This window comes from Taeniopygia guttata, chromosome 1, assembly GCF_048771995.1.
Source record: "Taeniopygia guttata chromosome 1, bTaeGut7.mat, whole genome shotgun sequence".
In the NCBI taxonomy this organism is placed as follows: Eukaryota; Metazoa; Chordata; class Aves; order Passeriformes; family Estrildidae; genus Taeniopygia; species Taeniopygia guttata.
In genome coordinates this window covers 75,947,582-75,974,237 of record NC_133024.1, presented here as the reverse complement: position 1 = coordinate 75,974,237, position 26,656 = coordinate 75,947,582, and the positions used below count along the sequence as shown (strand labels likewise).

The 26,656-nt window shown below is 40.5% G+C and overlaps 1 protein-coding gene across 12 annotated transcripts in view; it reads right to left on the bottom strand.

Moving 5' to 3' along the window:
- Positions 1-26,656, bottom strand: part of MBNL2 (muscleblind like splicing regulator 2) — a 106,159-nt gene that overhangs the window by 53,364 nt on the left and 26,139 nt on the right. For 10 of the 12 annotated variants that reach the window (XM_041715192.2, XM_041715155.2, XM_041715228.2 and 7 more), the window contains exon 2: positions 14,545-15,384. The exons of 1 other annotated variant lie outside the window; for it this stretch is intronic. In XM_041715192.2, the coding sequence (XP_041571126.1) occupies positions 14,545-14,718 (174 nt within the window). In that variant the 5' untranslated portion in view covers positions 14,719-15,384. 12 annotated transcript variants of the gene reach the window in all.

The following is a 26,656-nucleotide window of genomic DNA, read 5'->3' as shown; positions in this document are numbered from 1 at the left end:
CTATTTCAGCTCAAAATAGGCAGATACAGGTGTTTTGCTAGGGAGGTGTGTTGAAATATAAGATGGGTATCTTCTGATTTAGTACTCACAAATTTTAAGATTAATATGAGAGAAAGCCAGTCATTGCCAATAATAACTAAGATTTACAAATACAGTAAATGTTACACAGATTTTTAAAAGGTTTGTGCTGCATCATCAGACAAATGGAGCCTTAAACAGAGAACAGAAAAAAGTATCACCTTTAGGAAACTGCAATTATGTAAAATTTAAGCACATCCTCTCCACATTCTTTGGGGAAGGAAAAGCATGCTAAAGTTGCTGTATTTATAGTGATAAATTATGGTTATCTATTTAAAATAGGGTTTTAATTAGACACAGTGTGTATATAAAAAATGCAAAATTAAAAAAAAAAAAAAACAACTAAATTTTAATAACAACTGTGCAGATACCATATCAAAAAGTTTCAGCCTTCCGTTTGGATCACTTGAGGGCTTTTTCTGCATTTTCTTTGTCTATAGTTGCACAGTATTTTTTTTTCCATATGATAACGCTGCTCTCCAAGCCAGTCTGAATGAAACAGCCAAACCTGAGAACATGCATTACCATCTAAACATCTTCATAACAAACCCGGTATTCCCATGCTCTCTGTACCTGCTGGGTTTTTTATCATGTCAGAAAACAACGAGTTTAGAGAGAACACATGCAACAGCAGCACATCTGTCTGCAGCTTTCCCCTTTCTCTGTGCCTGCAGTATTCTGTGGAATTTCACTGAAAAACCAACACGATTTTCCAAACTGTGCAGTCCTCTCTGTGGCCTTCTGCTGGTATGCACAGAGATGGAGAGCATCAGAGTCTACTGCTAGGCCCTGCTTCCTCACCAGTGTCAACCTCTCCTCCTTTGGGCTGCTCTAATCACATCCCATTTCAAGCCATAAATCCACTTGAGATCCCAAGGACGCTGGAAACAACAGAACCTGTTAGGTATAAGCAGTTAATTAACTTCTATTGAACTGAACCAAAAATCAATTTGCTACCATTTCTTTATGGCATCTAAAGATGCTACACATTTATTAACTTATTGCACTACTTTTTCATTTGGTATTTCCACATCTGTATTAATAAGTTGACTCACTAAATAGAATTTGGCTATGTATACAGATATATTATGAATTAATTAACCTTCAGTTGCTACTTAATTAGCCAGCGATAACATTTCTCATGTCACATTAAAAACTTGCTGGCTACTTTCACACCCCAATTCTCACGTGCATTGCTGAGATGCACAGCTGCTTTATAGCAAATCAAAGCACACTGAGATACAGCTGACACAAATCACAGTGGATCTTTTTGCAACATCCAGGACTGAAAGGCAAATAACTAATTAGAAAGAACAGCCTTATTTAATTACCTAATAATAAACTCCCTTGCTCGTTAAACACATTACATATATTGTAACAGCTGGCATACTGAAGTATCTGATAAGGGAAAACCTGCTTATAGTACTGTTTGTACTTTGGGGAAAGCTGGATAAATGGGATTTTTTTGTAGTAGTACTCATTTAAAACACCATCTACAGGTCCAACAGTGGAGGACTTAAGCATATTGCAACAACGTCAAAGCTGGGTGAAGAAAGTAAGAGTAACCATCTCTTAGGCCAGCCCTGAGTGATGCAGAATACCAGCTACTCCTGCAGGATACAGGAACAACCAGAGAACGCTGCTGCTCCAAAACCAAAATGAGACACTGAGCTTAGGACAAAATGGCATATGGTTCTTACATAAAACACAGTCACCTTTATTTCCAGGACATTCCTTTTTTTTCCTTCAAGTGGCTGTCTAAAGAGAAAATGCCTCAAGAAACCTAGCAGCAGGGATGGTAACTGCAAACCTCCTTTTTCCAGATGAGCACTCCCTACAGACTCTAGAGTGTTACATCTTCTCTTGCTCTCCCTTACTGCCTGCAGAATTTCTGTGGTGCTGTCTATACAACAGCCAGCTTTAGTGAGGAGTGTCACCTTCCCCACCTATCATACAGCAGCCTTTCACTGCCTTGCACACCCCTAAGACTTAAATCTGCATTCCTAGTGGAAATTTCCTTCTCCCTGAAGAAACAGAAGTCATAGGAAGTACCAACAACTCAGCAAGATAAATTTACTATTTGAAAAGACTGAATATGGAAAATATCATGAAAACTAGGCTCAAGAAGTAAGCAGAGGCTAAAGGTAAGGGGAATGGCTGTAGGCAGTCCTTTGCCACGTGTCTGCCCAACACCATTACTATCATTAAATGGGCTGTGCTGCAAACATCAGCTCGAATGAAGGTGGGGCTTTACACGTTTGATTGCAAATCCCAAACCCTGGCTTATTTGTGGTTAACTGAATTTCAAAGATCTCCTCTTGCCTGCGTGCTCTAAGAACCTCTTCCATGTGGGAGGGCTTATGGGTCTCTCTCTCTCTTACTCCACTCCGGTATTAGGCTACCTATTTTTAAAAAACTTGCAGGAACCTTACTATTGTTGAGACTATGATCTGTCAAATTTGGCTGAAACTGGCCAGTGGGTTTACAAGTTAGCAGGAGAGGAGGGAAAGAGAAGCAGACTGACTCTGTAAGCCTCATTTCCTCAAGAATCCAGGCTAAACCCAATTATAGCCAGAAGGTTCAATTAAAGAAGGAGACTCATAGAAATTTGCTGCACTTCAAACACGAACTGGTTCATGCATACTAATCAGTTAACACAGCTCTCACTGAAGGAATGAGAGTTTTGCAGCAAATTAATATTTATATTGATTTAAACCAAGAACTGTGGCAGGTTGGAATTTCAACAGCATCAACATATTCAGCATGAAACACACAATCACCCTCATATTCCTTCATACCAACACTAATTTACTCACATGATAAGATGCTCACAGTATCTCCACAGCAATATCCACATACCTCCAACTCTGCACACGCAAATCCCATGCCTGCATTTTTAGTGATGCTGACATATATGGTATGACCAGTGCTTTGAAGCACAATGTGAGGCAAAATACATGTGGAGAATAGCCTGCATTTTCATGACACCCATTATTATCCACTACTTTAGGAAAATTACCATTAAGATACTGTTGAAAAAGGAAATAGTCTTCTCTTTTGTATCTGAAATCTACAAACTACATGCATATTTGATAGCACTTGACAGATGTTCATATGTTCACATCTGCAAATGAAGTAAGAGAGAATTATACTTTAGAGGAACAAGACTTCCTTGTTGTAAATTTCATGTTTTTGAAATGCATGTTCTGCTTAGTTTCTAGCTTTAAATTTTTCATATGGCAGTTGCAATGGTTGGTATTTAATTTAAATTTGCAGAAGATTGTTCATCTTTTTTATTTTTAACAGGCTGAGTTCACTGCCATAACATTCCTGTGCCTAGAGAGATTTTCTTTCTCATAGATTTACCTTCCTCATAGGTAGCAAAAAATGAGCCCAGTCACATGGGTCACAACTCTTTCAAACTAATGAATTTACATTAGCTGTTCATGTTACTAAGGGTGAACTCTAAATTACCCATTAGTTCATCCCCTTCCTGGTCTCCACAAGGGCATTCTTCTGCTACAGAAGACAGTTTTTTCTGAGTCTGGTCTATATCCCAGTTTTTTTCTTAGCCAGGTCATCACTATGGCAAAAGCACTGTCCACCTTTTTACTCAAAGCAGTTCACACCAGATTTTCCAGTTAGTAAAAGAGGTAACACTGCCTCTTAAGAAGGGCTTCACTCTGTTGCCACAGAGAAGTCAGCAGGACCACTTGGAGCACCCTGGCATAAACTGGACTGTTGAATGGTGCCAACAAAGGCAACACTTTTCTCTGACAAACCACTGAAAAGGCATGAAGAGTATCCAGGGCATCTCAAATAGAATCAGATGCCTCTGAAAGGGCAACTCAATCAAGACCAAAGACTCACATCTTATCCCCAGCAACTAAATATATATTAATTTTAAAGTGATGGCCTAATCTAGCAAATGATCCTTGAAATAAACCCCAAGGTTTATTGTTTATTGAAATAAACAATCACAATACATCTCCTGACCTTCACATATTATATCTAGCTTAAAAAGTTGGCTTCTGTTATGTGTTTTACTCAGCTGAAGGCTAGGGGCCTGTTTGATAACAGCCAGTGGGGCTTAGACCAATGTCTGACGTGCTGGATTTTATTTTATGGCTCACGGTGAACCAACAAAGAACGTCCGGTAAGCTCCTCTCCTGACAACATCCAAGATGGTAAACAAACCCATTCAGTCAGAGGCACAGCTTCACTGTGGAATGTTCAGGGCCCAAACTGAATTTCAAACTAGAGTAAATAAACTGAGTTTTTACAAAGCTTAAAAGTTGCCTGGCCTATTGGACGTGCAGGTGAGGTGGAGCAGCACACCTGGCAGGCTGCTAGGCCAGGCCACCCCTGCAGCTGCCATGACACTGCACCACTATAGATTTCCTTTCACTCAAGCCAAGAAGTCCTGCGAGGAAGCAAGGGCTGAGAACTTGTAATACCTCACGAGAAAGGGAAAATCTACAGTGCAGTGACTGCAGCAGGTCACCTGTCAGTCAGGAGCATGGCATCAGTGCTGTGCTGTGGAGCAGTGTGTGAGCTTGAAGGGTGACAGCAGCCCACGGGGAGCAGGACACCTCTCTTGGGCCCCTGGGCCAGCAAGTATACACCAGGGTTTGCACCACAGCTGCTACACCCCTCATGTGTTTTTCATATGCAGTATTCCACTGATTCTCTGCTTATTTGTCTTATTGCTTGATGATTTGATCTTTCCAAGCATTAGGGCTTTCTGACTCTTGAGGCATTGCTCACATCACCTTGTAACACAACTCATTAACAAAGCAGATGAGATGACAGTTTATTTTCACCACTATTAATTTCTTCTTTATTGCAGTCAAGACCTTGCAGGAGTCTAATACTGGGTGGCACACCATGCCCACAGCCACAAGACAAACATCAGGGTCACAGAAAAGGGATATTTCTAATTGCCTTTTGCATTTCAGTTGTGGGATTTATACTTCACAGCAGACTTTCAGTAATGTTCCAAGATCTCCAAAACCACAACAGTTTCCCTTTTATTGCAACAGGTTTCCAGTGAAGTTCATCTCCTCAAAAAAAAGGATCTCCTCCTCATATGAGGAGATAACAAGAGGGCACAGTTGTCAAACAGACTTGCAAATAAACTCCCCAATTCTTGTTGTGTTGATTTTTAGATTTAAAATATCTTTCCAATGCTGGGGATGAACTGGACCAATAAGAATACAGGTCGTTTCTGCTAGGCTTTTCCATCAGACAAGCACAACCTTGTCTTTTGTATTTTATGATGCAGTCAAAGTATAACAGCTTGGGAAGAACAGCTGACACCCGAGCTGAGCGAAAGCTACGTATACAAGGCCAAGGGGAAAAAAAACACCTGGAATGAAAGAAGAACCACCTGCCAGAAAAATAAAGGAGTAGGTGGGAAGACCTGGAGAGAGCAAGCCTGTGGGAACAGTGAGTGACCTGAGTTAATAGGGAGCGTGGGGGAGGAGTGGGCAGTGAGCAATTGCTCTTGTGTTCAAAATCCTAGTGATGGGATGAGTCAGAGACTCTGATTGAATTTTGCCTTCACTACACCCACAAACTGGTTATTATAAGGCTTAGGGGAGCATGGATCTGTGCAGCAGCACAGATCTGTGAAGCAACAAAGTGAATTGATGGGTATATGAAGCACCCCAGAGCGCCTGAAAATCTGAAGAACATCTGGCAAACACCATGCCCTTTCATACAAGGTTTCCTGTGGCCATAACTAATCTGCCTTGCTGCTCTTCTTTGCCTAATAAGATTTAGACTGATAACTGAGTCAGCTGCATCTGATATGAAGGGGTATGGCACAGCATCTGGAAATGCTCTTTGCAAGTCTCTTCTGGAAGCAGGAAGCTGCAAGAGTTAGCTCAACCCAGCAAGACCACTGTCCAGGAACTACTACATACTCCTTTGGTCCTTCAGGACAACACAGTTCAGTGAATAGGATGAGATTTGTATCACCTCCCTCAGTGACTGTTCCTTAACTGCTTTTGCTTCCAAGCATTTCTGCTTCTTGTGCTCATCCTCATCTCCAGGCCAGGTGATCTGCTCAGGCAGCTCTTGCGCACTGAAACAAGCCATGGAAATAGCTGGTAACACCCCCTTGCTCACATCTGGAAACTGCACTGGTAACACCCCCTTGTTCACATCTGGAAACTGCACTGGTAACACCCCCTTGTTCACATCTGGAAACTGCACTGGTAACACCCCCTTGTTCACATCTGGAAACTGCACTGGTAACACCCCCTTGTTCACATCTGGAAACTGCACTGGTAGCACCCCCTTGCTCTCCTCAGGTGGCCCTAACAGGCCAGAGGACAACAGGCTGTTGTGACACATCTGCTGGCGACCAGGGAGGCTTTGTTGCTGAACCGCATCACTGGGAAGAGGGGCTGCCCGTGACTGCAGAGGGAAGGAAGGCCTGGGTAACTCCATACCCAACGGCATTTTCCTTTGAAAATGGAACTTAAGTTATAACAAGGTGCACAGTTTTAAAATCTGGCAGGTCAGGTGGTGACAAGTGATAGCAGTGACAGCCAGGACAGCTTTGTGTTCTTGGTCTGATGCTGAGAAAGACAAATGAGGAAACAAAACAGGGACTTGAAGGAGACACACAGCTTTTGTATCAGGCTATGTAATGAACTTCAACTAGTTCAACTTCTCTGCTCTTCACAGCCTCGGTCTGAAGGCAGAGGCATGGGCAGCAGGTTAAGACTTGTTCCTCTGGGCTGACTTGATGGCCTAAAGTTAGTGGCCCTCTACCACAGAGGCCAGCCCTTGGTTTAGCCCTGGCAGTTCACCAGGGCTCCTGCAGGTTAAGCACCACAGGTGGTTGGGATGAGTTGTGCCTCCAGACTTTCGTCTGAGATAAATTAGAAATGTTCCTCTCAGCAGAGAGACAAACCCTAGCAAGGAACATGATGCCCTCTGCAGTGATCAACAGCCTTTTTAAAAAATAACACATAAAAAAAAATTTAAAAGCTAAACACCATGTAATACAACAGCTAAAGGCTTACTGGAGTTTCTCTCTTTACTGATTTAAGTCAAGCTCATGAATTTTTAAGGGCATCAGCCCAGCAGTTCAGCTACTTGTTTTTTAATTTTACCTTCCTTTTAACCCTTCGAAGCTAGAAGAGCTGTCATGGAGACAGCTGCATGAATAGATATGAGGGAGACAAACAGCAAAAAGGAAGTATTAAAGAAACTTGTGCCTGCTGAGGACTACAGGGGAACACAGAGAGTTTTTATCAAAAGACAAACAAAGACAGGTGATTAAATAAACAAGGAATACTAAGAGTCTCTAAGCTCAGAGATAAAGGAGAGGTCTTCAAAAAAATCTTATCCATTTTTAAACCTCTTTTACCTCAATTTATGCAAGATGGTGCTGCCGAAATTTGTAGTTTCCACTTTTATTTAATGCAGTTCTTCCCTTTCCTTTGAATCGACTCAAGTTGCATGGCTGCATGACCACCTGAACAGAGATAAAAATGGGGAGCTAGCTGTGATAGGCCCGGCTGTAACCACCTCTTTTTAGCAGCTGCTCATAGTTGCATGGATTTGGTATAAGATTAAATATAGTCTCAGGAAATAGAATGGCATAATTCCATGCAGCGCTTTATTCAGAGTGCAAAAATTGCCATAACCTGAAAAAAGCAGGGCCTTTGGGAATTGTACCCATCCTGAGAACAGCATTTTCACAAAGCAGATTTAAAACCTTCTCTCAATACGGCTTCCTTTGAACTCACCAGGGAGAAACATGCCCCTTCCAGAGTGAAGCCAGTGGAAAAAACTCACCCAGTTTCATCCTTAGGACAATTCAGAGGAGAATCTCTTCTGTTTTCCAGTACAACATCCAGAAGATGGGAATGTTTGAAAAGAACAACAGAAGTTGGTTTCCATGCTCTACGTAATGAAGTTGTGGAGGTGGTTGCTGTACATGCTGAATGCGAGCATGGTTAAAGAGCAGGACAAATCCAGCGGAAGGATGGTGACTGAGAGTTATTAGGTACAAGCACACCATGTCTGGCTCTCAATGTCCCTGGGAAGCACATCCCTGGGAGCCAGCACAGCACTCCAGGAAGCCACTGCATGTTTACACATCACTTCCAAAGACATCCACTACCCAATGCTTGGTCACTGGGCTAAATGGGGCTTTGATCAGCCCCAGGGTGGCCATTGATATTCTGAACACAGAGGGAGCTTACAGAGTTAATTCAGTCAGAATTAATTCCGCAGAGTTAATAGTTATCTAAAACTGGCCTTGATTGGCACTTTCTCTTCAAGCCCACACTTTGCAGAAACTCAGACACATGAAAGCTTCTGCCAGGTAGTGTTCTCAGACTATGTAGAGATTATTGAACATTTTACAAGAAAAAACAGAGGTGCGTGAAAAAGGAAGTATGTACCAAAGTTGTTCTGCAGGAAGAATGAGACCTGGATTCTGTATCCTCCATCTGAAAAGTTACACCCTGCAAGTTCCACATCCCCAGAGCCCACAACTACTCAAAAGGGCAGCCTATTCCCTAACATCCTGCTGAAACTGGGTCACTGTGAAGCAAAGCAGGCAAAATTCACAGGCCCAAGAGGTATAAGCCAGTCTGTCGCCCAAGAGAAATTACTTTGCCCATTTCAGTCATTCTTTCCCACCAGCTCTGGGCACAGTCCTTGAACTCACCTTGTCTTTGAACTCTGTCACAGCACATAACCAAGTGATGGACAAAATTTCAGCCAGCTAGGACACTATAAACACTCATTTAAATGCTTTCTGGTATAGACAAAACTAGCTAAAATCCCCTTTCCATGATCATCTATAGTCTGTTCAGAATGCTTCACCTGCTAAATGTGAGCAGGTACTACTTATTTCAAATTGTGAAATTATCCTGAGTGCCTGACATTTGTAAAACATTTAGAGACCCACGAAAGAATTACACAAATGACTACCTATTGCCTCCCAACTCTGAGCTCATTCTCGTAAAAACACCCTGCTCACTTTACAAAGCCTTTTTTCTCCCTTTTTCTGAATAAAGCTGAGGCCATCTTAAGAAGATTATTTTCAGTTCCAGATCTTTCAACATAGTGCATGTCCCTAAAATTTCTTTTTTTTTCCCCAGTAACCTTTTAACTCAAGCAAAGTTAGCACATCTGTGCACAGCTTTCAGTTACTTTTTTATTCTGTAATGCCAAATGAGAGCAGATAGACATATTCTTAAAAGGCTTTCATGAAAATGCAGATGACCAGTTCACAGTAGTCTGCTGGCTCAGGAAATAAAAGAGGTTGAAGTGTTTAGGCACTAATGACAAAGCTATCTAGAGCCCTTGAGAAGCTTTTGCTTCCTTGTTACCACCACAAAACTTGCAACAACAGTATCTTCAAGATACCACCTCTGTTACCTGTATTAACTTAGACAATATAGCCTTCTAGTAGCTGACCTGCAAGAAAGGGTATAGATCTGAGTCAAGAAACGACACCAGGACTGAAAATTCAGACTTGCCTGTGAACGTAAGAGTTAACTCTAAGCAAAACGCACATGATTGTATTTTCTTATCTGCCAAACTTTCCCCTTTTCCCTCTCTTAAACATCACCATTCATTTTAATGTGTTTTTTTTTTAATTATTCCAATTCAAATACAGCAAAGTGTTGCATGCCCTTGCCCTTACACATTATATTATATATTGGCATACCTTTGAAAGGATTTTGTTCTTTACTACTAACAGGGCAAGAAAGCCTTGAAAACAGGCTTGCTTATAGTGTCCAAATTGGAGGGATTGAAATATGATATATTAAGTGTTATATATCCACGTTATTCAATTTTAAATTAAGCTACATTAACCCAGGGAGAAGTATAAAATCATAAGTGAAGCAGTTTCTGAAATTCAAACTTCTATGTTAGACAGGTCACTTCACTTCACAGACCCTCCAAAGGGGAGCCTGTAAGGGCTCCAAAAAAGTTTCAGGATGGTTACGCAGCAGACGAGGCTCTGGCAGCGCTTCCTCACCACTCTTTATCTTCCCACCCACCATCAGGGCTCAGGGCCCTGCCAGGAAAGGTCCCCTTCATTCAGTTCCAGCACAGTGAACCAGACTAGCCTGGAGACACTTCCATCCTCACATTAAGCTCACCAAGGTCGCTTGCCAAGTACAGTTTTGGGTGTGTTTGAGTGGCCACACTGGCGATCCAGTCATGTGGGGCTTCTGCTGGCTGGAGCCTCATTGCTGGCAGCAACATTGTGGCCACTTAACGGGCACACATCTGTCCAGCTGCTACATCCACTATCCGTGGGGTGTACAGGGATGATGCATTCTCCTAAAACCCCACCAATGCCCTGCTCAGAACAGAGCAGACTCTGTCCTTCGCCAAAGAGGGAGAAACAAATGCCGAGCTGCCTCTCAGAAGCCCATACAGCAGAACCTGGCTTGAAACCAGCAGGTTTCTGGCCTGAATCTGACCCAGACTCATTAGTCTTTAGCTATTTCTGTCTAGCCTGGAGCATCTCACAGACGAAGGATATTCAAAGCCCAGAAAGTCTTCCACAGTGAGCATTTTGGCTCCTCAAAGCTGTCATCAGTCCAATGGGTTGCTGTTGCAACTTTTGCAGGGTTTAAAGTCAAGTATTGCAAGGATAGGTATTGGGAGCCAAAAATGCCTTCTCAGTTAAAAGTAAACAAGGTCCATTAAATTTTGTTGACCTTTTACTTGGTACCACTGAAATTACAAATATACTTCTTTAATACAGGAGAATTTGGATAATGATGCAATTATGTTACTCCAGAAGGCCAGCCTAAGGCCACAGCACTGTCACTGGCAGAAGGGATCCAGTGCTCTGCTGGTGCCACATAGCCTTTTTCTCTTCTGCAGCAACTACAGCAACAACTTCTGTTTCCGACCTGGTACATTGCACAATCACAAAGACAGCAGTGGGAACACAAAGGAGGGCATGGTATGTCATAGAGGCAAGTGTCCCTGGCTGGCATTACATCCTTTGGTCTCAAAGCCAGCTTTTGGTAGCAGAGGAAAATCCTAAAACTATGGGAAAGTCTGTGTGAAGGTGCTTCTGGTCCCACAGTCACAGGATAGTTGAAGTTGAAAAGGTCCTCTGGATGTTCATATAGACTAACCCCCTGCTCAAGCAGGGTCACCTAGGGAGAACTGCCCAAGGACTGTATCTTTCAGTTTTTGAGGATCTCCAAGAATGGAGATTCCCAACCTCTCTGGGCAACCTGTGCCAGTGCATACAGTGAAAAAGTGTTCCCTGGTGTTGAGAGGTAACTCTTGTGTTTCAGGTTGTGCTCATTGCCTCCAGCCCTGTCACTGGGCAGCACTGAGCAGAGCCTGGCTCTGTCCTCTTTGCACCCTCCCTGCAGGTATTTATATACATGGATGGGATTCCCCTGAGCCTTCTCCAGGCTGAACAGTCCCAGCTCTCTGAGACTTTCATTATGAGAGGGATGCTTCAGTCTCTTCATCATCTTTGTGACCTTCCACTGGACTCTCTCCTGCAGCTTCCTAGTGGGGCTCTGGCAGTCTGATCCAGCTGGCAGATACTGATAGCATGCTCCCTTGTCTGCCCTGGAAATCTGGAAAGAAGATGGCATGCAGGGGAGCATATGTTCCTATCCAGAACAGGGACTCTTTGGATCAATCAGTGTGTAAAGGAAAGTCTGTCTCAGCGTCCTGTATCTTGTGTTTGACTGACTTCTAAGGGAGCAGCTGTAACTACCAGGCATCACGTAAATGTAGCATAACTCCAGCACAAAAAAAAAAAAAAAAGTCTTTTCTGGGCAGAAAGATGTTTATCCAGAGACTCAGCATAATTTATTTTTACAGCAGGTATACCAAACCAAGACAGTTAAAGGACTAAGTCTCCAGAGCTTTAGATGCTATGCAAATAAATGCTAAATAATTGCCTGCATTAAACTGTGGTTCAGTGTTCAGCAAGGAAAATAGGTCTTGTTTTTCTTTGATTAAATTCTGATTTTATCTATAATTCTAGACTATTCCTCTTGTTCATTTACATGAAAAGTCATCCCACTTGTTGAGTGCCAAAGCCTTATTCTGAAACTGTACGATTAACACCAGTACTTCCAAAAGCTACATATCAAATAGTTTTATGTGACTAACCTAAAGTCCCTCAGCCAGCAATATAAGCAAACTGACCTAACCAAGCACACACATTCTTGCTGTGGAAATGTCAATTTACAAGCACTCTTCTGAGTAACTGAGATAATGACTGTGAGGGCACCAGGCAGCACAGCCCAGAGCCGTGCACCCACAATGGTTCCAAACAGTTTCCTGTGCACAGCAGGATCAGGTAACAGATGGAAATGCACAACTCCAACTCATGCTCAGAGCCAAGGAGCTGCAGTTGAACACACCGTCATCTCACTGTTGAATTTCCCTCAACCTGTAGCAGAGCTGGTGGGAAGAAACCAGTGCCTCCACCTCTGCTGCTTCAGGCCACAATGTGAATCCCTGCTATAATCCCATCTTTCCCAGCAATTTAACCCATTAAACTCAACTAGAAGATGCAAGATGGGAAGCACAGGTCCACGCTCTCTTCTGCATGAGAGAGGGTGATGATGGGCAGTGGGACAGAGCAGTACCACTTCAGCCACGAGGGCTGGGCTGGAATGGGCTGGCCCTTCAGGACAGATGTCCTCCCACACTAGGTGAAAACACAGCTACTTGCTTTAACTACATTTTTTTACAGGGTTTTGGATTTCTCTCCACTGAGCAATGATGCTGTTTGTCAGTAAATTATCCACTGTGATCCCTCGGGATTTCTCTTCATGGTATTATTAGCTTAGTCTGTGACTCCAGTTTTTCTTTGCAGACAGTAACCACACCTGAACAAAAGTCTCCAGCTTGAATAGATGGCAACTCCACTGTGAGTGCCCGGTACTACCAGGGAGAGTGATGCTGTCCTCAGGCACCAAGGACAGGTGCATCACTGCTCTGGCCAGGATGATGCAGCAGCAGCACCTCCTTCACTGCAGAGCCACTGTCCTGCCAGCCTAGGGGTGACCAAGTCCTGCTGCTTATCTCCAGCCTCCCAGCCACGGACCCAAGATTTTACAACACATAAAAATAGTACATAAAAACCCCCTTCCACTGACCTGCTTATTTTTTGTAAAATCAGAGTATCACCCACTTGCTACAGACATTAGTCTGCTTGTTAAAAAAAAAAAAAAATCCCACTGGCAGATAACCAATATACAAGAACATCTCCAAAGAAGCTGTTACAGTTTATGGTGCAGTAATCCATGGATTAAGGTCATTAATAGCCCTCTATGAAATACTGCCATGACTCCAGAGGTGCTCTTCTGGCTTACAGCATAGATATACAAAACATAACCCCCTCATAAACATTTCCCCTGAGATACTGTCTTCTAAATATTCAAAAGAAAACTAAAAATGATAAAAAACGAAAGGTAGATGCCTAACACAATATCTTACATTGTATATAAAAAAAAAAAAGTTATAATGGAAATAAACCACCCTGACTTTTCTTATCTTTCAGATCGATATTTTCACAGTAAAAAAGTTGTTGGTAACTGAAATTTTGATCCTCAGAGCTAAAATAGCAAACCCAGACATTCTCCCATGCCCAGAAGACAAAGCCATAAGTAAAACTTTCAAAATAAAATCTGAAATTCTCAATTCTATCCTTTAATTATTTATATGAAACAAGCTTTTTCCTTCTGTTGACATGAGAACACAAATATATCATCATGGAAAACACTGTGTACTCCTCAAATCCCAGGAGGTCATTAATCTTCTTTTATGCAGTACATGAACTGTTTTCACAGAACTTTTTAAAATAGTTTTCTAAAGCATGCCTGATGTCATTAGGAAGTCAGAAGCTAATGCCCTAACAATACAATTGCTAAAAATCCTCCAAAGAAAAGAATCCCTTTGCTCCTCCTAAACTTATGCTCATATCTGCACTATTCATACATGTAATTACCAATGCTATTAATTTACCTGAGTCCCAGATACCGAGAGTAAACAACCCTTGTGTCAAATCTGAACTTATGGATAGACTTTTCTCACTTATGTTGATCTAAATGAAAAAATCTGCACTCTTTCCATATGATTTGTTTCTTTAGGATGCTGGGAATAGCATAGTATTGTGCCATTGTGTATTTTCATTTACCAGGAAACAATTATAATTCATAAAATGTACTCAGGAGAATACAATTGTCCTACCAGCTGCAACCAATTCTGTATCCCACAGTCACATGCAATTTTTGTAAACAACATAGTGACATTTGAAAGAAAAAAATCTTAGAAAGAAATCTAAAAAGCTTCAGTAAACAAACATTATGATAAACAACATTTGTTTCAATATACATCTTACCAAGAATGAATCATACATCATTTCCTATTTTACTTTCACTATGATGTAGTAGCATTTTCACTACACATGCAGCTTCTTTTCCTTACCTTTAAGGAATCAAAGCAGGCAATAACTCTTCCATTTTCAACCTGGCAACTTTTAGGGGGGTGTGCAAATTTGCATTCTTCATCAGAGCGTGAACAAGTTCCCCTCTGAAACTGCCTGCACACTTCTAATGTCAGCCATTTTGTGTCTCTTACGGGAGCAACATTCAAAGCCATGATGAGGAGCTGATTTTGAACTTGTACGTTGCTGTCAGGTGAATTATGCTGAAGAAATTTCCAAAACTAATGACAAAAGAAGGGGGGGGCGGGGGGAGAAGGAAGTCAGAAAAAAAATAACTTCAATTCTAATGGAAAAGAAAGCTAAAAAAAAACAAGCAGTGGGGGACGATTAACAACGTCCAACACACACAAAGAAGAACAAGCAGAGAAAGTTTATCAGCAAGCAGTCACTCATCAATCATTAAGTCCCGCTTGTAGACTTTTGGCTGGGAAAACACATGCTCAGTCGCATTTCTGTCTGTAAAACACGTGGGTTTGTTGATTGTAATCACGGATGCACTGGTTTTAAGCCAAGGTCCATCAATGCAATGGCACTCCTTGATAGAATAGCAGTCCTCTGATGCTTGCTTGCCGGTATTGATCACACGAGAAAAGCAATGCAGTCATTTGTTCATGTCCCAGGAATAATAATAATAATAATAATCCTTTTTCTGCTTTCAGTTTCCCATCAACTAATTGGCAAATGGAGACAGCTGAGGTATCTTCTGCCAGGTGTAAGGTGAAGGCAATGTCTGGCTGGCAAAGACCGGATTTTGAGAACACAGGCGTAGCAGTCCTCGCTCGTAAAAGTGACTTGGCAAAGGCACTTTTTAAGTCACTGACCTGACAAAACAAATACAGCATTAGTTTACGTGCAACTCATTCAAATCAACATTATGAAACCTACAGTCCCTTTTTATCAGATATTATAAACATACAGCCAAAGTTCACTCTTTAAAAAAAAAAAAAAATCATCCTCCTTTGTGAAGTTACACGTGATAGGGGAATAACCAGTTGAAACACGTACTGCAGTAATACTCCAGGCAGCAATCCAAAAGTTGGGAATGATTTAAATAGATGAATGTGGTAGACACAATAATTAGGCACACTAGTTGTGAAACAATTCAATCAAATGTGCTTAGTCTCCAAAACTGTATACAAGAACCCGTTTCCATTAATTTATCACTTGGCCCTTTAGACTGTGTTACTACATTGTAAATTGTTACTCATTACTTGTTCTTCCTAGGAAACAAGGACGGCAGTATTCTTGCTCAGTTTTTTTATGTCTCCCTCTATTCCTCAAGAAAAAAGAAACTAAAAAATGCCATTCCAAAATTATAGGAAATAAAACCTTCTGGTTTTATATAAATATAAAATGCAGACAATATAGTTAGTTTTCCCATTAACCCAGAGGCTGTTCCATAAGGGCTTCATGAAAGGGCTCAACCAGCAAGTCACCATGCTCCAATGAGTCCTTTCTAATATAAAGCAGTCTTTATCTAAATATTCTTTTTATTTAATTATCCTTTGTGTACCTCTGCAAATACATCCTTCAGCATCAAAACATCGGATTCCAATATGGTACTTAAACTGCTTGGGGATTATAAAATTCCTATGATATTTTACAGAAAAACAGATCCGAAAATCAAAGGGTTAGATATGACTAAAAATTTTAGCCACTAACTATATTTTATACATAGACAGTGAAACCATGGACATGATGTTTCAGCTTCAAAGGAACACAACTTTTACTTTACAAATACCAGCCAGAAACAGTTGATGGATTATTTTTGTGCAAGAAAAAAGAAAAGGGGAAGGACTGGAATAAGTGAGATTTTAAAATACATCAATAAAAATAGTTCTAAAAACACTGTCAGCTTTTCCGTGTCAGAACAATTACCATTCTGTGCTTGGACTCACTGATCGTAATTGAAGTCAGTATTTTTAGTTAAGTAAGAATTAATCACACCCAGTTTCAGGATCAGATCCCAGTTCTGATTCCTAGGTCTTCACATCAAAAGGCTTTTTATGCCTTCATTACTTCTTAGCAATGCTACCAGAAGAGGTTTTACTATATGACCAATACTAACACCAAAAGTTCCTACTGCTAGCATGAATAAAGGCAAGGCAATGCTAATTGCTCAAAAATCCAGTTTCAAGTGCAATGCGCAATAAGATGGATCTGGATGACACTTAGCTTTACTTGGTCATAAAGAACAACAGGGTGCAAGAGAATAATTACATTTTTAAATAATTATATGCAATTATAGTACAGTACATAAATTACAAACTCCTCGAATTAAATATTCCATCAATTTTGTCTGACAGCATCAATGAAAAATGAGATTAAGCTAAAAGCATAGAAAGAGGTGAGAAAATACTCATAACTGATGAAAAGGAAAGAGGAGGAGAGACAAGAAGAGCCTCTCTACAAGGGCTTGTTGAGCTGATAGCTTGTTGGGCTGATGATTTAGCTGGCTAAATGTAAAAGAGGAAATACTCTCCCTAGAGCCACACATTCCAATTCAGAAATGTCAGTAACGGTTTTCAGTAATAGATGTACGAGACAGACGGAAATTTTGGGAAAAGGGTAAATGTTATACCGCACACTGCTGAAAGTCACAAGTAGTAATACTCTGCAGGGCTGCACACCATAAAATTGACAAAGCTGTTTCTCAAGTAGTAGGTGTTAAGACTGAAAAAAACCAGACACAGCACGTGGCAGCAAAGCAAACAGCACACAGTATAGAAATGGCAGCAGCCATGGTTTTTAAAAAGAAGCGCACAGCAGAATCACAAAAAAGATTTGTGAGACTACAGCAAGAACTCATACCAAAAAGCGTGAAACACAGTATCACCCTGTTTCTTACCCTCACGCTGCATGAAGATTTTCTAAAGGAAGGGAAGCATGAAAAGTTTGTCTGAAAAATCCGTATCTTGTCAAACATAACAATGCCACGTGATTTCTCAAGAGTCATCAAATGCCTCAGGAGTTTCTACTGGTAAAAACTTGGGAGACAGAATGGAACTGAGACCTTTCTGAAGGAGGCCATGCTTTCAGCAAGAGGCAAATTCAAACATAGTGAAGATAGAATAATTTGGAGTGCTTCATCCCTACCACTTAAATGACCTGTGTGTTCACAACCACATTCTAGGCAGCCGTCATACCTCCTCTGCCCATCACCTGCACCAGGAGGATGAAAGAAGAGATGCCACCTTGAAAACCTGAATATGAGGGACACAAAATGAGGAGAAGGGAGAGAAAAGACAAAGCAGAGAATAAAATTGCTCTTTCTTGGAGAAGTCAAGATAAGTAGAATTCAACATATGAGGAAAGTCCTCAAGAGAAGGAAAAAGGGGGAGAGGAAGGTAGGAACAGGAAATGGCTGATTGTGAAACAGAAAGGAAGGGAGAGACTTCATAGGAAATGGAAGAAAGCTGGAGAAAGGTTGTGAACAGTGGAAGAGAGAGGTACAAGAGGAAATTCTAGGAAGAAAGCAGAAGAGACTGTGGTTGCAGGGGAAAAATCCAGCAGTTTGAGTAAACAGGGAAGTAAATAAGGGAAATGAATGGAATTTATATAGGAAAATCTAACAACAGTAACAACAATAATCCTCAATAAAATGCCTGCCAGGTCACACGCCATTATTAACATCATAGCTTACCCTGACTTTGTGTGTTGCAAAACCCACCCATCTGGAGAAAACCAGTGGCTATGGGAAATGAAAACTCTGCTCTTCTTCCCATTATTTCTAATTGTGTCCCAACATACCAGCCAAAGTTAGCTATCCTACCAAAACTAATGGTACCTCAGAACATTTTGTTTGCTTGATGGTTTTGTTTAGCTGTTTTGTTGTTATTATCATTAATGATCCCAGCTCAAGACAACACTCCACACTGTAGCTAAACAAACTATTGAAATTTACAAACAACTGAGCTGCAAAATATTCTTACTGTCTTACTGAAGATGAAGGAAGTACTCAACATAAGAACAAATTTTTTGTCTTTTTACAACTATTATTGTTTATTTTCAGTCTCTCACACAGTTGAATCAATGGAATTGATCAAGAATGCACACATACAAATGCAGTTTTTTGTAGGTTATGTGAAATGAAATTCATGGACATGTATTTGAAAAGGCTATTTAGCTTTGGATCCCTCTTAGGATAAGCATCACTTTCCTTTTGCAGAAAACTAGCAAGGCATACAAGTAGAAGGCTTTTGTCATGGTTAAGAAAAAACATCCTTTTAATTATTAAACAAGACAAAGTACACAGACACTAGAAGCCCACAGAAAAAGTTCTCAGAGAAATATGGGGCAGACAGCCTCATCTTTGGGAATTGCAAGTGAATACAAAGCCCTGCCCTATTACAAACCAGTTGGACCTTTCAGCTGGAAAATAGGAGCTGTAAAATATGAGGTGCTTTGGTACAGTAGTTTTACTTATCAGCCAGATTATGTGGCAATGGATTATGCAGTATCTGTCTAATGGTGAAGCTGAGACTTCCTGGACATGCTTCAGTAGATAACATGCAGGAATGAGCAAAGACCTCATCTTCAAAAGTCATCTCTGCAGGTGATGACATCCAGTAAAGGAGCACAGTCTTCTACATGGTCTCACCACAGATATCTAGAGGAACCACTAAGTCCACTCAAAATGTGTTAAAACAGTTTTACACTTTTTGAGGTTTAAACACTCTGTTTTATTCATTACATTAAAATCTTCAGTAAGGGATGTCAACACTGGGGCTCCATTTGTTGCTCCTACTGTCAAAATTTATCAACATGATCCATATATTTCTTCAATAAATATACCAGAAACTCAAGAATTAAAAAGTTAGAAAACCCTCAGTTGTTAAAGGGGACTTAAAGGGGACTGTACAGTTTGAAATATATAAGCTCTTCTTCCCCAGACAGATGTATTAAATATACTTAGCCAAGTACAAGTTTGATAATTTGTATTATTATACAAGTTTGATAATTTGTAAACAATGCCCTGTTTTACAAACAAGGAAACAAAAAAAAAAAAAAATCAAAACACTCCCCAAAAACACACTATGCTGTGAGAGGAAAGCAAGGTGAGCCTTCTCTAGGTCACTAGCAGGGAGAAATGTTGACTTACAGACTGCCGCCCCAATTCATTTAAACACATGAACTCAGGTGGGACAAAACTCACCTTCAGGACCTATCCACAGCCACCACAACGGACCTTCTGGATACTCCAGTGCCAACACAACGTATTGAGAACTTATTCAAACCCAGCATACATATACTGCCACTCTTCAGAGACAAACTGTTTTCTTAGCCAAATGTAAGATCTTTTTCAGGAACACCAAGGTCAACTCTCTAACCCCAGGGAAACAATACTGTACAATTTTAAGCCTTTGGCCCAAAACAGATTGCTTCTACAACTTTTATCCATTTACACATAAACAAAAGCTCATGTTGCTTTCTCCCAGAAAATCATTCTCATAGTCTTAAATTTTAGAAACTTTTTAACAAAGAAACAGTACCAATAACCCTGCAGGAGACACCAGGCCCAAAGAACTTAATGTCAAAATTTTAAGGTCTGTCTGGAAGCTGGAAGCAGCAAAAAACAGGCTCTCTACCCTTAGACAGGGTTAACCATAAGCATCACTAGCTTCACATTCCACAATACAAGTTCATGAACCAGCAGTGTCTTGACCACATACTACTTTAACTCAGATTCTCATGATGCTCCTTCATGTTCTGGAAATAAAGTGATCTCTAAGAAAAAAATAATTTAGCCAGTTTTTCAGCCCGGACTTACTAGTTTTGAATCAGAGATTTTACCTGCGTCAGATGATGTGGGACAAAACACAACCATCTCCAGATACCTCAGGACATCTGAAAACACAGATTAACCAATGTGCCCCAAATGTGTCCCACTCCACAGATGCATCTTCAGACTACTAACAAGAACTGTGGTCCTTCAAAAAGATGCTGCTTCTTCAGCAGTTGACCTATTTGCAAAGGAAACTTCCTTTGCATTTCACTATGTTTACAGACAAAACCAGTGGAAAGATTCCTTGTATAAGTTTAACACATAGGAATGCTTCTGTAACCAGACAAAGTTACGTATCCTGAACATTCACAATGGAAATACAGATATTTGAAGACTGACAACTACTAAACCCTCACCCTTATTCCAGGAAAAGGCATTCAAATCCCACTAAGTCATACCTCTTGTTTGCAGCTGCATAGTGGGCTCCACTTTCAAATCATTCAAGACACAATATATATGTTTAGAAGACACTGGCAGGTGCTTTAGTCCAAATGATGGTGGAACTTTGCTTCCATTTTTCAACTAATCCTCATATAAGCTCTTAAATGTCCTCTTTCCGTCATTGTTTGTGCTTTAAATAGCATTCAAGGCCTCCAAGCAGAAGATAAGCTGCCCACTAAAGGACAGCCACAACCCCATAAGCTCACCCCACTCTTGCTTTATATGCCAGCTACTTGCCATTTCCTTGACTCCCCTGTGAAGTTCTCCCTTGAGCTCCCCCAAACGCCCTGCTGAGGAAAGCAAGACTGAAGCTTAATCCCAAGCTGGATCCATTCTGATCTGCCTCATCAGGTGCAGAGTAACACAGCAGCATAATGCCCTCTGCCTCACATGTGCCAACTCAACAGAGACATGGCCACCTGCTCACGTCCCACTCCTGATGGAGCAGGGAGCAGAGCAGGTAGCACAGGGCACCCCATCTGCAGCTGGTCTGGCTCCTCTTTGCAAGCACCTCTAGCTACAGTGCTGTATCCCACAGGACGTGCTCCCTGTCCCTGGAAAGCAAGGCTGGCTCTCAGGCACCACAAGCTAATTTAAGCCTATTCCCCACTAGCCTATACAAAGAGGATCCTACATCAAAAGATGCCAACATAAATTAAATAAAAAATAATTTTACAGGCAAATAAGGTGACAGTCAGCATGCTTGTTAATCACACTTGAATAAAGTACATCTTAAAAAAAGAACATGGTGGATAGGCTTTTCTCATCTCATCAGCATTCCAAACTAGGAAAACAGGACCAGAAGCAATGCATCAGTATAGAGGTATCATTCATCAGGGAGTACTATGCCAGCTTTGTGTTCTTCTATTTAAACCAATTTCTAATATTCATATTTTTTATATGCACCCTTATACTAGATATGTACTAAGACTGGACAGTGCACAGAAGAGTCTAGTAGTGTCTGCATAGTTACATAAAAAGACAGCATTAAAACCAGAATCAAGCTTTTGGCTCTCCTCCCAACTATTGTGGAGTGACAAAAAATAGTAATCCCTAAATTCAAGAAACAAGAGAAAATAGGACAGGTTTCCATGAAACATCATTCACTCTTTGATGGCAAATATGAATGGGAAATCTTTCTGTCACCATAACAATTTTAAGAAGAGCTATTCAACTACAGTAGAGCATGCATAAATTCCTCTGTAAATTACAAACAAAACTTAAAAACATTTCTTTAATCACTTTCAGGGTTTTTTTTCCACTTTAAGATGTTAAGCAGCTCCCATGTGACACTGAGGAAACCAGTATTGCTCAAATGAGGAAGAAGACAGAACTGCTGTATCAGGGAAGCAGCTCACTTGTTTGATCAGGTAGCTGGTAGCCAAAAATACTAAAATTCTAACCCTGGGTCTTGTATTAGCTCAACATGAAGCAGCTCAAGTCAGAAGTGTCAGGACTTAGAAAAAAGACATTATTTATTTTATTTGCTTGACTTGGAGATCAACTATTGCAACATCTCTTTGCCTGTTATACAACCAGCGATGAATACTTGTGAACTGTAATTCAGATGAACACTTTACACAGAGACAATCCTAACTATTTTAGTTAAGCTGACTGAAGTCCAGGCCAGGAACAGACTAGAAAACACCAGTCTGCTTTATTTAAACTGAGCATGACCTTCAAATCAGTTTTGCTAAATGAGCCGTATTTTCCTTGTCACGATCACTACTGTGCCAGGTTCAGGCTTTTTAGTATGTCCTCCACTATTTACAGCATGGCAATGAGCTTCTTGTTAAAACCTGCCGCTTCCCTTTGAAGCTGGCTTTACAATATAATAACACTAATGTCCTTTGTCCCTGGGGAAGTAGGTGAGGAGGAAGGTGCACCACAGACTGTGAAACAACCTACACAGCCTGGGACCTTTTCAGCAACCCACTGTACTACTTTGCTAATGGACCGTGAAATATTTCTGCTGAACTTTAGGTCAGTGGATGACTACAGCCCACAAGAGTGTTTTCTAAAGTCAAAGTGCTTCGAAGTCATGCTGGAAAAACTAATGCTTATTATGCTTCAGTTAAAATGCAATTGCAGAAAAGAGTTTTCTTCTTCTAGCACACTACTTTTGGTTTTATTCTGCTCCTCCTCTCTTGGTTTGTACCTTCTCACAGTTTTTAACTTAAACTCTAAGTCCAAATTAACCTGATTTTTATCCTCTGTGTGTATGAATTTCATACACAAAATTTTGTTCCCACCTTGACAAGAGGGCAAAAGCAATTTCTGTTTCTGTGCCTCGGCAAGCAGAGTTAATCATCCCCAGCAGCAATGACGTTACCACTTGGCCTCTTGTGGACACAAATGTTTTGCTTTTGGCAGAGTGCAACATGTAATAACTATTAATCAAACCCAATTTCCCAGGAAAGGGTACCCCAGTGCATTAGGAGCTTCCACTCACACCCAGCTGCAGACATGCATTGCATTTACGTTTTTTTAGGACTGTAAAATATTTATAGAAAAGTGTGCTTATGTACTGTGAAATTTTTATAGACTGGCATGGAGGGAACGTGTGATCAAATGACTGTTCTCACCTGCCAAAGGACCGATAACATGCTGTTACACAGGAGCACAATCTGAAAGAGCTCAGCCTCTTGTAAATTTTCTATTTTCTCTAGTCCAGTTTTGCTCTAAACCAAGAAGGCAAAACTCTTGCTAAGGTATTTGTTCATGTGACAAACAGCATCCCTTTGCATTGAAAGACAAAGATAAGTCTGAATAAACCAAGGACTGCATGTAAATTAGTGCCATGTTGAATTCACAAGCTGCATGTTTTAAGACGGCCAACAGCATTATTAATAATATAATCCAGCAAATTACCCAGCTCTGGGAAGTTGCATGGCACATCCAAACCAAGCTCCTAAGGTGAGGACAGCAAGAACACTACCTAATGCTATTAACTCCAACTGCCTCTTAAGTGCTAAACCCATTCTGCTGAACAGATTTCCTACACTAAATTCAAGCTGCATCACTGTTCTGAGATAAAATACCTGCATTCCTGTGCCATTTTCTCCACCTTTTACCTGAGTACAGGATAACAATACACAAAAGCATGACCTTGGCAGATGAGCCAAAGAGTCCATCTTGCCCAAAATGCAACGTGCAACTATGACTTACACTAGATATTTTCAGAAGAGTGCAGAACTAGGGCAGGCAGGGTGTGATTAATTTCCATGAATTTTCTCCCAACAGCCTGTAACTGATGTCTTTGTATTTAATAGGTCTTGCTGAATTTTTCTTCCACGGATTTCCTCAATCCCTTTTTCAAATGCTGCTCTGCCAGAAATGTCCTTTATAATGTGCATGAAAAGTATGATACCAAGAGGAAGCCTGTCTGGCTCTCACAATTGTTGACAAAAGCATAGAATCTTAGGACAGGAGCATGGGTATGGAAGGAAACACTTCAGGACTTTGGAGAGTCACGAAAATTTGAAAACCACATTTGGAGCTGGAGACTAAGATGACTGATTACAAACCCCTTCAAGAGAATCTGTGTTTTTCCACCCATACTCCTGAATGTGTTAAACTAAAAGCTCTAGGAAAAGTGGAGCTTGGAGAAAAACTTAAAACCTACCACAAAAGGAAGAAACGCCAAGACCCCTTCCTATGCACCCCAGGCTGTATCACTTAGGAACACTCCCAGAAACAGGGATCTTTCTTAGCAACACAATAGAGAAGGAAGAAAACCTGAGAGCCTGCCTAAAGGAGCCTAAGCAAGCCATTCTTGCATTCTACCAGACCCAAAGCATTTCACAAGCATCTCAAACGTATTTTGGAAGAAGCAACTTCTTCACAGTGGCAAAGTGCTTGTGGCAGGGAAAAGAGAAACCTCAGTAGTGTCAAGAGGGTTGCCCAAGCAAGCCTTCACCAGAGTCCATTTTATCACAAGGATTCAATTCCCCTTTTGCTCCATTAGTAGAGTGCACATAACACACAACACCAGTTTTATTTACTTCCAAAACTAAAGAAATCCTCATGAAGCAGAATATATTCAAGTGCTTTACTGCTTAAACATCTCACAGGACAAAGCCTGAAAAGCCTGATTAGGTGCATATGCCAGAATACTTAATATATTACAGCAGTTAAAGACAGAAGAGCAACCTAACTTTAAAGTTGCCTATAGAATAGTAGATACTTAAATTAAAAATCTTCAAAGATTATTAAAAAATATTTTAAATAGTGTTTTTATACTAACATTCAGACAGCAGCTGAATTCTCCCATTAAAAGTCATTTTTTCAAAGACCCTTCCCAGTTAAGAAAAAACAGAAATGGGGGATTTAGCATGGCCTTGAAGAAAAAAAGGTAGTACTTAGCAGGTTGGTCTCTATTGGTCTCTTCTGCAGGCAGGTTGCCTTTTTATGTTGTAAACAGAGATGGCTTCCTGCCTGATTATCTTTGGTCCTCCAAAGTAAGGAAAGAAAATATTTAATCATGTTCCATGAGAAGATGCCAATAAGCAACTTCATTTTCAAAATTCATGCATTTTTCCAAAAGAAAAAACAAACAACAAAAATCCCTAAACAAAACCAATATATAAAACTTCAAAGGCTACCTGTGTTGTATTTGACAATATATAATGCAAGCTCATTCTTTCTGAAATAAAATAAATTTGCCTTTAGTGAACCACGATTCAGCTATCAAATAGCTATTACAGGTTCAGAAAGAGAATGCTTTTCCCCTAGAACTGTTTTTTGCAACTGGTGGCAGAAAAGAAAAGAAGAGCTTTTCTCATGTGACTTGCATCTTCTGGTGAATGTCAGTATTCCTGGAAGTCTTGAATACTTCTATTTAGTCCTGAGGGAAATAATGGGGTTACAACTGGAAGGAGTTCATAATAAACATCTGCAGACATTGCCTACCAAGTAAACATTTTTTTTCCCCTGAGCTCCAGGATGACGAATTTTGGGTGTGCAGTACTGCTACTGACCTTCCTTTTTGCTTGAGCACCAATTAAGAAGCACTGACCCAACAAAAATGGGTCATATCGATCTGTTGTTTTGATTTGTGTAACATGTCTCCCTCAGTCCAAAAAGCTCACCACCCGTTGCCACTTGAGGAAAGTTACTTTTCAACTCAGTTTCGTTTTAGAGAGAATTTTTTATTTATTTTTTTTAATTCATAACTAAGAGGAGATAAAGAACTTAAACACAGAAAGGCTACACAGAAATAACTTCAGAAAGTTTACTGGCCTAGACTAAGGACATTGGATGAGTTCATACGCATTTTTCAACCATGTGTATAGTTCATTTGTCTGTAATAGTAAGAGGACATAAAGTACATTCAGGTTTCTGTTAGGGAAAAATATCCCAAACCACAACAAAAAACCCCAGCCAGTATCTTTGAAAAGCAGCTTCAATATGTAGAGTCTTTATTTTAATTTCTCTTAGCTTAAAAGAGGAAAAGGGAATGGATTTAAGCAGCCATACTGACAGTTTAGGCAGTGTTAGTCTATGTCTTAGAACCAGGCACATCCTCACCTTAAATCCAAAATTTTCTCAATATTCAAATTACAGCCTCTATTTTAACTCACCTATTTATTGTGACGAGAGCAGTAGGGAAAAAAAAGTCTTTCAAACATTGAAAAATCACGCTCTTTCATGCTTTGGCCTAATGAATTGCAATGTTTTGCAGTGAAAACTGAACAGATTTCCTATAAATGATTTGACAGAGCCCTCTTCCAGACCTTTTTCTACTATCTCTGCTTACCTGCAGAGATTTCTCTGCCCTGCTGGCAATGGCAGAACAGGTAAGCACAGGCTGGCATTCGCCAGCACTTCCAAAGCCATGGAGATGCTTCTGAACAACTGAGCACAAG